Consider the following 13,224-nt stretch of genomic DNA (forward strand, 5'->3'; position numbering starts at 1 on the left):
TTTCACATCAATTAACCCTCCCCAAGCCCACCTATTTCCAGTTTTTCAGTTTTTCCTTACACTTCCATGATTGACAGTTTGCTTCCGTATCTATATTGTCCATCCTGTGTGTCCTCCCCTTGCTCTCATTCTTCCTCACGTCCCTTATTTCTCCAAAACTTCTCTTCTATTTTGTCCCTCAACCCTGCTGTTCGGTGTGTTTCCCCTCCCCCTCTTTTTCTACGATTCTTTTTTTTTTGTCACATCCTGATCCATTCTGTGTTCTAGCTCCTCCACGAGCCTCAACACTGTATAATAAAAACATGTAAAAGATATTAAATTTAACACAGAACACTTCAATTGCAAGCAGTATTGATAAATAATCATTAAAGAAATCTAACTTGTATGACCCACATGCCAACAACCACAATGTGGCAACACTAACACAACCTCCGATGGGCCTAATGTCCTTTGAAATCCCTTGTAAGGGAACATATACTATTATATCATTAACCATAACAAGCTGGAAGCATGCACAAGAAATAAGGTCTATCATCAATCTCTATGTCAGGTACACAGGTATGTCAAGTCACTCTGTTGTTTTGCCTGAACTGTTTTCTCTTTACCTGTGTTCAACCCTCGAGAATGTTTCAGAATTTGTCATGGATGATTCTTGTTTATTTGTAAACCGCTGATACATCTGCCTTGCTCACAATACAATGGGAGATTAAAACAAAAATCATATTTCTATTAAATTTCTACATTAAAATGATAAGTTTTCTATGTAAGTCACACATGCTATTAACCTCACTGGTTGGGGCTCACAGAGCGTCCAACGAGACTGTAATCAAGAGAAAGTTATGTTCCAACAGTGCATTAACTTTTACTTGGGAGGTAATATAAAGCTTCAACCCCTGAGGATGCAGCTGTTGTTTATGCATTTTGGATGCCATCAATAGTTTGCTAATCTTCTCTGTATGATTGTATAAGCTGCAAGCTTACATTTTCAATGCCGATTCCCTGTTATTCTGATTCCAACGATCATTTGCCTATTTGAATTGTTCTACAATGCCATCGCCAGTGATGTCGTAACAGTCATTCTACTTCACCCATCCAATGCCTTTTCTGAAACCAGAATAACGATCACAACACATCCTGACATGATAGAACATCCACGGATGCATGCTTCTCGTTATTGGCATCAAAGACTTGACCCACCAACAAAATTGCTCTTGTATTGGTGAACGAAAGTTTTATCCAAGCAACACAGTGGGTGGTGATTTCAAACAAAGTTCTCCCACTCTATTCACTGTAGAACAATGCGTACTTTGTGGAACACGCACTGCTTCTTCCAAAGGGGAAGTTTCTGCATCGACTATGCGAAAGAACATTCCTTGTCAGCCTCTCACCATATAAATGGCTGATGCAAGCCAATAAGCCAGTGAGAGCTCAGTGAGTGACAGCTTTTTTTCTGCTTAATAAGATGCAACAATTAAGCACCTAATGACATTGCACTTTTAATAGGGCTCATTAATGATGAAGTTTTGTTGTTGTTTTTTCTGATCCATAATTTGTGCTACACTGAGATAAAGTTGGAAAACTTTCTCCACATGGATGTGCTGAGATTGGTGGTTAATGCAACAATTTGTAAATTGGTGAAATCAGACAGGTGTGATTCAGCAATCTTTGAAACATGCTACTGCCTTCTGCTGCTTCCATCCGCAGGACACAAGAGTGGATATCACTTCGTTCTTAGCCACCATGCGCCAGGTAATACCTGACAAGCTCACTGCTCCCACACCAGTACCCGTGACACCCGTGTTTCCAAGCCGAGTCAGGGTTCCTCGCTGCAAGTCTGTCGTCGACCCTAAATCCGCAGATGCGCACATCATGGTCACATGGCAGCCTCCATGGAACCTAGACTTCCTGCCACCTCAGGAGGTTAGTTTAAATCATTTATGCTTTTCAAAAATTATGGCCCATGGTTTTTAGGAGTTGCCAGTATTGCAGGATGTTCTATAACATGATGAAAAGTACAACGGCTCTCCACAAAGCTATTCTGTTACCTACCCCAGATTTTTTTAGGTCCCACTGGCAAAATTATATTGAATAATTTGCAGCATCTGGCTTTCTGAATACCTGACTATGGTCTGCAAACTAGGAATAGATTAAAGAAAGCAGGTAATGCACATTGTCTTGTTGTTTTCACAAATGGATACCAAAGTGGGAATAAAACCATTATGACTTGCAAATTACATTTTGAAAGCAAGTTATTAAGTTCCTTTGTCTTTTAGGTGTTGTGCATGAGCAAACGGTTTATATGATGAACGAATGCTTTATGTTGATACTTCTTCAAATTGTAGTGGATTTTGTTTTGTACTTTAGGAATGAAGCAAGAGCTTGTTAAAAAAATATAAAAAATAAAAATCAGAACATTAACATATAATTAATAAAATAACATCGCCTGTGACATTAATAATGTAACGGATTTCCGAGGCCCCTGGGGTAGCGCATGCCAGAGTACATAAAGAAACCCTAGTATAGTTATTTTGTAGTATGTTGTGTAGCGAACTTGCCCTCCATTCAATTTTCCTTTGTCTCTCTTTAAAAACCTGACCACCCCTCCTTCCCTCCAAAAATGAAAATGTCTAAACTAGAGAGTTCATAGAACACATAACCCCATGATGTCTTGAGAAACAAGGATGTGGACAGGGTCTACAAGCAGAAAATTTGATTGGTCGTGTTGACGTAGAATGCCAAAATATTTTGTCAAAGTACTGCTAAACAGAAGGGTTTTGAATGTGTCAAAAAGGTGATTTGTGTTCTCGTGTTCAAGTATATAATTCATTTGAAATAAAATAAAGAATTTAAAGGTCGGAGGAAAAATTTTTTCCAGAAGCTTACCGCCGTTGACGCAGTGTCTTTCACACCATCTTATTTAACACGTTACATTAGTTCTTCATGCCTGTTGTTTGTGTCCTTTATGATATTCTTTAAAACAATAAGCTTACCGTTTCGAATGATTTTCATTGTTTGACTGCCAGGCAGATAGACAGAGTAAAAATAATTGTCTCGCTCCTCCTTGCGTGTGCACGTTTGGGACAAAATTCAGAGCCAAAGTACTGTTAAACTACAGGTTCGTTTTCCAATCAGTGTTCAAAATGTTTAGCCAATTCAGGTGTTCCACAACATCCACCATAAAAGCAAGGTCTTGAAGCCATTTCTTCTTGTAATTCAGGTACATCCTTCCCTTTCTGATTCATGAACAGGAATGGATGGTTGTATCTCACCACGCAATTCACAAAAGCATTTCAGTCCAGCTCCCCGACTTAACGAGCAAACTTCAGTGTGATTATGGCACTCCACATTGAATCTGTCTTTACTCCAGAAAGAAGTTAAATTCCCACATTGTGGTTGAGACCTCCTGCTCAAATAAAATCCGCAGTTTTAACAACCACATCTGTAACATGATTTATTTTCAAGGTTTTACTCCATGGTGCTTCTTGTTAGACATTTCAGCTTTTCATTTTTAATTAATTTGTAAAAATTGCTCTCAAAAAATCCACTTTGTCATTATTGGGTATATTGTGTGGATCGGTGACAAAAAAAATCTCAATTTAATTCATTTTAAATTCAGGCTGTAACACAACAAAATGTGACAAAAGTAGAGGGGTGTGAATACTTTCTGAAGGCACTGTATGAATGAGGCCAGGGAGACAGTTTTGTTGGTGATGAAACTATTAAATATGTCGATTCTTTATTATGCAGGGAGGATCGTGGGGATAGAGTCATGTGTAGTTTCAAAGGAGCAGTAGTAAAGGACATTGAAGGAAGGTTAAAAGAAATTCTATCAGGTCATGGCAGGAAGATGTTAGTTGCAGTACACCTTGTTGCAAATGATGTAGAGAAAGTTTACTTTGAGGTTTTGAAAAAATCCTTTGCTAGGAAAAGGATGAAGAAGAACTAGCTTCTGGCAAGAGGATTCTGAAGGCTCATCTGAGGACAAAGTGATAGTTTCTAGAGGAATCTATTTGCAGATAACCACTCTCAGTGAACAATATTGTTCACCACATTATCAGGCAACGAGGTTCTTAGCAATTACTTCATCTCTGTTATGCTGTGGTGTGAACCATATTTACCAAAGTACGATCATTATGGTTGAGGAGACCGAGAGTGGAAGTCTAACGTTTTAATTTTTGAAAATGAATTTTAGCCTGAAACCAATTTTATTTCTGGGAGAAATCATTACAGGGAGACATAAACTTATTGCATATGTAAACATAAAAGAATTATTGACCCCTTTTACCGCACATGCTACAAATATACCTTCCCCATTACCCCTATTTCTCTTCCTTCCCCATTATTCCTATTTCTCTTCCTTCCACAGTGCCCCAATTCTCTTCCTTCCCCATTGCTCCTATTTTTCTTCCTTCCACAGTACCCCAATTCTCTTCCTTCCCCAATTACCCCTATTTCTCTTCCTTCCACAGTACCCCAATTCTCTTCCTTCCCCATTACTCCTATTTCTCTTCCATCTCCATTACTCCTATTTCTCTTCCTTCCCCATCACCCCTATTTCTCTTCCTTCTCCATCACCCCTATTTCTCTTCCTTCCCCATTACCCCTATTTTTCTTCCTTCCCCATTATCCCTCTTTCTCTTCCTTCCCCATTATCCCTATTTCTCTTCCATCCCTATTATCACCATTTCTCTTCCTTCCACAGTAACCATATTTTTCTTCCTTCCCCATTCCCCCCTATTTCTCTTTCTTCCCCATTACCCCTATTTCTCTTTCTTCCCCATTATCCCTATTTCTCTTCCTTCCCCATTTCTTTTCCTTCCCCTAAACTCCTATACGTCTTCCTTCCCATTACTCTGATTTCTCTTCCTTCCCCTTCCTCCTATTTCTCTTCCTTCCCCGTTACCCCTATTTTTCTTCCTTCCCCATTACCCCTATTTCTCTTACTTCCCCTTACCCCTATTTCTCTTACTTCCCCATTACCCCTATTTCTCTTCCTTCCACAGTACCCCTATTTCTCTTACTTCCCCTTACCCCTATTTCTCTTACTTCCCCATTACCCCTATTTCTCCTCCTTCCCCAGTACCCCTATTTCTCTTTCTTCCACATTATCCCTATTTCTCTTCCTTCTCTATTACCCCTATTTCTCTTCCATCCCCATTATCCAAAGTTGTCTTCCTTCCCCATTACCCCTATTTCTCTCCATCCCCATTACCCCTATTTCTCTTTCTTCTCCATTAGTCCTATTTCTCTTCCTTCCCCATTACCCCTATTTCTCTTCCTTCCCCATTACCCATATTTCTCTTCCATCCCCATTACCCCTATTTCTCTTCCTTCACCATTACCCCTAATTTCCTTCCTACCCCATTATCCCTATTTCTCTTCCCTCCCCATTATCCCTATTTCTTTTCCTTCCCCTTAACTCCTATTTGTCTTCCTTCCCATTACTCTGATTTGTCTTCCTTCCCCATTACCCCTATTTCTCTTCCTTCCCCATTACCTCTATTTCTCTTCCATCCCTCCTACTCTTATTTCTCTTCCTTCCTGTTACTTTGATTTCTCTTCCTTCCCCTCACTAATTTTTCTTCTTTCCCCATTACCCAGATTGCTATTCCTTCCCATTACTCCTATTTCTTCCCACAACCTTGTCCTCTCCCCACTCCTCCCCCACTCGACTACCCTACATTGCTACTTGCTCTGTCCTATGATCCTTCCTTTCATTGTTTTCCTGATTTCACCTTTCTAACTTCAGCCTCTCTCCCATTATTGTTCATTTTGATGGCGACATGCTCTCTTATATAGCTCATTGCCTTTGGTCACACTGAATGAGCAGATTCTCAAATGTGGAGGTCATACAAAGAACAGATTGGAAAAATTGAAAATCACAAATCTGAAAAATACCACTTAAATGACCTTCGCACGTAATTCAAGTTCAAAGGTGATGCAATGTGATCTTGGATATGAAAACGTATTTTTGAAGCCCACCACATTGCATATCATGTTAAACAGTTTCTTTATTATTCTCCAATTGAACGTTTTAAAATTATTAAATTATAAATTAAAAATATTAAACAAAACTGGATTTTGAAGAACTTTCACATTCTGCCAATTTCATCTCTACATGCAGTATGTTTAACCAGAGAAATTGTTTTTTGGTATTTAGGCTTTGGGATGTGTACCCAAAGATCTTGCCAAGTTGCAACTCGAGAACCACGACAGCTAGAAAGCTGATGTTTTGTCCGATTCAGTTTCCAATTAGGCCGTGCAATTTCTCCAAGTTTCGTTCAAAATAAAAGCCCTCAGGTAATTTTCATTTTCTTTGTGATTTGATGTGGACTGGTGCTTCCACCAAAGACCATTGATTAGCAGTGTGATCAATGCCAGGTTCTCCTGCATTCTATGTTATTTTAAGGTTCAATAATGATGTTTTGTGCTGGCAACATTTCCCCATGCTAAGCTATGTTGGTCATGTGACTAGTCTCTGGTCATTCAGGCAAGCTATTAACTCAAAATATGTGAATTCATGATGTTCTGAACAATGTGCTCGTATTAAGAAACAGGTTACTTACCCCAGTGATCATGATATAAAATGAAGCAAAAGTTTAATATCACAAACTGAATTACTGAATCTTATGATCATTATTTTTAACTATGGATTAAATGGTTATATGAAAAAACTTAATCATTTAGTGGTGAATCTGGATTTCATTCAAAGACCGTTCAAATCTGTGGGTGCAGACGGGGTGCAAGCTACAACTTGGAAATCCATTAAAACTATAATTACGATATTGCACGTGGAATGAGGAATATTGCTTTACAAATAGCAACTTTGTACGACAGTGGTTCAAATTTGACATGGACTTTTTATACACGATTGAATAAATTTGCGTGCATGTTGTGAAAGTGATCATTCCCCTCCACGCACTCGATGTGAAAAGCGGGATGAAGCAGTTGTTTCACTTCTGTCTGTCTGTTTGTCTGTCTGTATATCTGTCTACAAACGTCAGTTTATTATCGAGAAACAACTAGATTTAAATTGAATGTTATATTTTGAACACGAATTGGAACATGAATCAGAAAACAGACCTCTAGTCTAACAGTACTTTGGCTCTGAATTCCTCCTGATCACACATGCGCAGAGATGAGTGAGATAATATTTTTACACTGTCTGCTTGTCTGGCAGTCAAACAAATTGAAAATCATTCCAAGCAAGAAACTTACAGTTTTGAAGGACGTCATAAAGGGCACAAACCAGAAACATGAAGAATTATAGTAACATGTTAAATAAGGTAGTAAACTTTCTGGAATTTTCTTTTCTACAACCTTTGAAATCTTTATTTTATTTCAGTTGATTTATAAACTTGAACACTGTAGAATACAAATCGCCTTTTTGGCACTTTCAAAAACCTTCCATTAAGCAGTACTTGGACAAAATATTATGGCATTTTACGTCATCATGAGCAATCAGATTTTCTGCTCGTAGACCCCGCCCATGTCCTTGTTTTTCAATACAGTGCGGGGTAAGGTGTTCTATGAACTCTCGAGTTATGTTAATTTATACAGATGTTCTCCAGCTTTGGATACACACTTGTCTCAGTGGAGTGAAAGCCTTCATATTCCTTCAGTGTATAATTACCTTGCACTCACGAAGCGAAAAGCGGGGTTAAGCGATCGGTTGCATATATGTGCCGAACGTACGTGTTTACGTATGTATGTACGTACATGTCTGCATTTCAAAAATTAATTTTCTCAGCAACCGTTGGTCTGATTGACACAAAATTTTCCAAATAGGTGCAACTCCTGTGTGTATATATATATATATATATATATATATATATATATATATATATATATATATATATATATATATATATATATTTTTTTTTTTTAGTCATAATTATGATGTCATAGGTCAGGTGGTGCAGGCACCATCTTGGAAAATCCGAAAAAAATTTCAACTCAATATCCCTGAAAGCACTATAAAGAAAAGATTTGCACATGGCTCATTGTCAAGTACTCCCCATGGGGAATAAGATAGGTTAACGATGATGTCATCGGTGAATTCATTATGACATCATAATTCGACAAGTACAACGCTTGATCCGGTCTGTATGAAAACAAAATTCTCTGCAATCGTTGGTCCAATGGACACAGTTCTCATCATTGGAGCGCCTCCTGTAGAATTTTTCAATGATAATTATGATGTCATATGTCACATGGCACAGGTGCAATCTTGGAAAAACCAAACAACTTTTCCTCTTTATATCTCCGAAACCACTCCATTGAAAAAATTGAAACATGGCTCATTGTAATGTACTCCCCATGAGGATTGACATATGTCAATGATGATGTCATCGGTGCCTTCCTTATGACGTCATAATTCAATAAGTGCAATGCTTGATTCGATGACTAATTGATGACATGATTACCCTGTGCTCATGAAGCAAAAAGCAGCGTTAAGCGATTGGTAGCATACATACGTATGGCGTACGTCATGCGTCGTGTCTGAATTTTGTTGAGCATACATTGAAATTTTTTTTGAAACTTTACCGCATGTTACATGACTGTGATATAGCAGTCACTCTTTTGAGCACAACATAGGCCAAAGGTCAACATCGGTCGATTTTTTTTGACTTGAAATCTGAAGAGGATTTGCATATCATCACTGAATTCAACCACCAGCTATTTTTGAGGTCAACATCGGTCAAAAGGTCAACATAGGCCAAATTTTTTTAAATTGTCAATTTTCATCTGAGTTGAAATTTGAAGAGAATTTGCATATAAGGTCATTGAATTCAACTATCAATTATTTTTGAGGTCAACATAGTCCAAAAGGTTGATATAGGCCAGAATTTCTAAAATTTTCAATTTTCATCCGACTGACTTGAAATTTGAACAGGTTTTCCTTTTTTTTGTATACATTGTCGAGACTCGTATGAGAGCTAACACAATGTACAGCAAAGGGGGGCATGAGACAAGAGGGGTGGGAGAGGGAAGGACAAAACAGTGGGGAACAGAGACATTAGGAGATCTGTGGAAGGGAGAGGGATGGGGCGGCGAACACAGAGTAAACAAGATGGACATTACAGGGACTTTCAGGAAGGAAAGCAGGGAATTTGGAGGAGTTGGGTTTGGGGTGGATTAATGAGAGTAGAAAAGATCGTGGTTTTCGATTGGGGAAGATAAGAGGTGGTGATGAACAGCTGTTTTGAAGGCCTGGAATGAAGAATGGGATTGAACAGAGTGAGGGAGTTTGTTCCAAAAATAAATTTCAGATTTTCATATCAGCTCAAGTAATTCAACCACCAATTATTTTTGAGGTCAACAGATGCGAAAATATCAACATAGGCCAAACGTCTAAAATTGTCAATTTTCATCAGATTGACTTGAAATTTGAACAGGATTTACATATCAAGTCACTAAATTCAACCACCAGCTATTTTTGAGGTCAACATAGGCAGAGATTTCTAAAATTGTCAATTTTCATCCGATTGATATTAAACTTGAACAGGATTTTCATTAAAAAAAAAAAAAGACCATTATGTGTCACGTGGTCTGGCAGCCATATTGGATCGAAGGGAAAATCTTTGAAAGTCTTCGTAGACGAAACTGCTTCAATTGATTGGAGGGAAACTGCAAAATTTAACTAATTGATCAACTACCCATGGGATATATAGTTTGATAAAGATGATGTTATCAGTCACATGGTCTGGCAGCCATATTGGATCAAAGAGAAAAAAAAGAAGTTAAAAACAAGAGTTTCCTCACACCAAGTCCTTCTCAAGACTGCGCAGGGTATGCATTCTATGAATACCATCTAATTTTTGTGATGCATACATGGCCAGAACAGGATGTCATTCCTAATGCCTCGATTATCAAAACCCTCTTGCCCTCAATGTCCTCTTTTATGCAGATGTCATTGATAGGTAATTATCAACGTAATGTGCAGCCAGTAGTTTGCAAATTCCCGCTGACTGTAAATTTTATTATTTGTCGTATCTTTAACCTATTTGTTACGTAATCTGCCGCCATCTTAATTTAGAGCACTGCATTAAAGCAGCAACCACATGATTATGTTTTGTTATTAATTAGCATTATAAAAACAAATTATCTCAATTTTTTTTCGCAATCGATATACATTACTCTGCCTTGTCAAACTTAAATCTGAGTCGAACTTTAACCATCCTCATACTTTGATTCAATGTAATGGCATAATTACAAAGTACGGTATTGTCAAATTTGTATTTCTAAAACGAATTAAAAAGCAATTATACCATATTTATACCATATCCCTAATTTACAGGAGTAAATATAACCGACTTGAACCAACGGTCCATACTGTCTTAACACAATCTATCGATGGATCCCCCCTTCCTTCCACATAACAATATGTTCACCTAACCATGTGATTTATGTAAAATTTAAGGTTAGCATCTATTTTTCACTGAACCAGATGTGAAGTGGAAGGGAAGAATGTATTTTTCACTTAACCATGTTATGTTAAGTTGAAGGTAATAGTAGAGAGAGCTTAGACTGTTACATAATAGCAATTTCCCTTTGTCTGTCTGCTTAACTACAATCAATATTCCTGATCTGTTGAATTTAGAATGAAAATATTTTTGAGTGGGTGGAGAAGAAAATTGACTGATACGACTGTGGTCACATTTTCAATGTAGTTGTTCGCTTCAGCACGAGTGACTTAAAATATGAATTCAGATAAAGAGGCCAATCACTCAATTTCAGATGCTAGCAATTTTACCGTCGATGTCCCTTAATACCGTTTCTTGTGCTCTCAGCCAAAAGTGATAATGGCAGGCCTGTAATTTACACGTCTGAGGAGGGGCACATAATCCCAAATGGCGTGACAGCCACTTGTGATTTCACGAGAACTGTGTGAGAAAAATCTCCACCTGTAATCCTCAGGTGAAGACGAGGGTTATCAAAAACTATGTGTGATATCTTGCAATGGGTGAGCATGGGCCTGGGAACATGGTGCAGGGAGTGAGAGTTAGGAGGGAGTGTACAGGAAGAGAGGCCAGCAAATAAACTTGTACATCATCCTAAAAAGGTTCCTTGTTAACACTCTGCCCTCTCTTCTTCACTTACCTATCCTGCCTCACTTCCCTCCATCCCAAACCACTCCCTCCCTTCAATCCCCTGGACTCGATGGTTGTTCCCTGCTCTGAAAGGTGCAGTATGAGGTGTGGATCCAAGAAGAGGGTGAAAACACTTACTCTCCTTACATCCTTTCTGCTCTTAATCATACGTTTGTTGAAAACATACACCCTGGCACCTCCTACCACGTTTGGATTCGCTGCCTCCTCGGACCTTCCCTGCAAGGACCCTTCGCCGATGCTCTGACTTGCTATACGTGAATGCAGAAAATATTGAATATTTTTTATTATTATTTCTTTGCTTTCTGAAAATGTGACACTGGATCTATTTCTACTTCCAAATAGCATCATCTCTTATGCTTTCATTTTGCAACTTGTTTTCTGACCTTTTGCAAGAAGAAAATGGTCCATAAAACTCTTACGGTGAAAGCAGAAAGAAAACTTGTCAAACAAAATTGTTTTTACTTTACATAGTGGTGTCATTATAAAACACTCTATTAAGTTGACACTTCATGCCTTGTTCATGGCTTTGTCCTTTGAGAAAGATCTTGTGAAAGAACTGCGTCATCAATTTCAAATCCCAACAGTGGAAGTGTTGAAGGGAGTCGGTGGAATAGAAGATAATCGAGAGGTTTTATTGGTTGGTGGATGGTTCTGTGGACAGGAATTTATTTCACCTATTGTTGAGAAGCTAAATTGTGCATGAGGTGATAGCAGGGCATTTGAAATACTGAACACGCTGAAGTGAACCGTAAATCACAACGATTTAAGGCTACTGGGCTGTGTCCGTTGCATTTCTTCCACAAAGATCTGAGGCTCCTCGAGGAGCTTGTAAATACTTCCATTAAGGAAATAGACACTTAGAGACATTAACGTGCTGGATATGAGTTGATGATGGGTAAATCGACACAGTATGTGGGAATGTCACCCAGCACCCCAATGTCTTGAGCTAAATCCTCAGATTGGAGCACCACGGCGACACCAAGTTTCTGGCCTGCTTTCAGCATTTACCTCTTCGTGCTTTCCAGGTGATTCCTTTTCGAGGCCGTTACAATTGGGTAGGAGATTGAAAACACCCGTTCATCTGGCCGACCTTACGTTGTCCAGGTGCAGTTAATGATGCTCGATGCTTGGTGAGTTCACTGTTTCTGTCCTCGTGATTATATACACAGATGGTGCTGTCAACGCAAGGAGCAATTCGATGTACAGTTCAGAGGTAAAGGTGTGTCAATATAAAACCATCCGTATTAAATGTACAAGTGCTAGTGTATCTGCCTGTGTATCTTTGTGATTCTGTATTCGGCTTGCTTTTGAGCCCCACCCCAGGTACATTCTGAGTTGAGATTGTGCCGCCTCCGCTAAGTCAACCTGCTACGTTTTCATTACTCGGCGTCACGATTAAGCCGAATGAGCAGATTGCAATAAAGATGAACAGGGTGAGACAATTTGTCTGTGTATAAAGCTGCATTGCATGTCAAGCTTGTAAATCTGATAGTGACGGCACTAAAAATTGCATCTCAACATGAGCGCGGGTGCAACTTCCTTTGTACTGTACATTGATGATATAATGTCACTTCAAGATCGAATCTTGTTACAATAAACAACCCTGCTCGAGGATTTGGCAATTTACTCTTGTTGACATTTCAATCCACTGAATATCAGCTCCTACAAGAGATAAAACAAATGATGTGTCCCTGTTTATTGTCGACTCGCAAGTTTCCCGTGCCCGCACGGGGTTTTAAATGGGGTAGGGATGGAGATGGACAAAAATGCGAATGGCGTCTTCTGTCATTGAGCCTGCAAGCTGAGAGCAACAATTTGCATGTATTGCCACATCTGATGCAATTTAAATGCTCTAATGGTGGCGAGGTGCTCCATTTGAAACTGTTTGTTCAATATATTTAGCTTTTTGATGCCAAGGCTCCGAAATAAGAAATTGTACTGGTGTCAAAGCCAGTAACCAATTGCAAATTTATAGTAGGTCATAATCAGTCCAAGAACATTTGCTGAAGCCTCTCTCAACAAGCTAATCATAATTATACTGGATGGTCCTAGAACCAGATGCCGATAGGAATTGATCGTAAATACAAGATGGTTAATACATCATCTGGAA

At 38.8% G+C, this 13,224-nt stretch overlaps 1 protein-coding gene across 5 annotated transcripts in view; it reads left to right on the forward strand.

Moving 5' to 3' along the window:
• The window catches only part of POMGNT2 (protein O-linked mannose N-acetylglucosaminyltransferase 2 (beta 1,4-)), a 56,360-nt gene extending 43,634 nt beyond the window's left edge, over window positions 1–12,726 (forward strand). For 4 of the 5 annotated variants that reach the window (XM_085845370.1, XM_085845371.1, XM_085845369.1 and 1 more), the window contains exons 3-4: window positions 1,705–1,920; window positions 11,187–12,726. In XM_085845370.1, the coding sequence (XP_085701496.1) occupies window positions 1,705–1,920; window positions 11,187–11,372 (402 nt within the window). In that variant the 3' untranslated portion in view covers window positions 11,373–12,726. The remainder of the gene's footprint in view (window positions 1–1,704; window positions 1,921–11,186) is intronic. The other variant, XM_085845373.1, reaches the window with a different exon arrangement.
• Window positions 12,727–13,224: the final 498 nt, after the last annotated feature.

The sequence above is a fragment of the Eptatretus burgeri genome, chromosome 11 (assembly GCF_056783735.1).
Source record: "Eptatretus burgeri isolate ZD-2024b chromosome 11, Ebu_testis_v1, whole genome shotgun sequence".
In the NCBI taxonomy this organism is placed as follows: domain Eukaryota; kingdom Metazoa; phylum Chordata; class Myxini; order Myxiniformes; family Myxinidae; genus Eptatretus; species Eptatretus burgeri.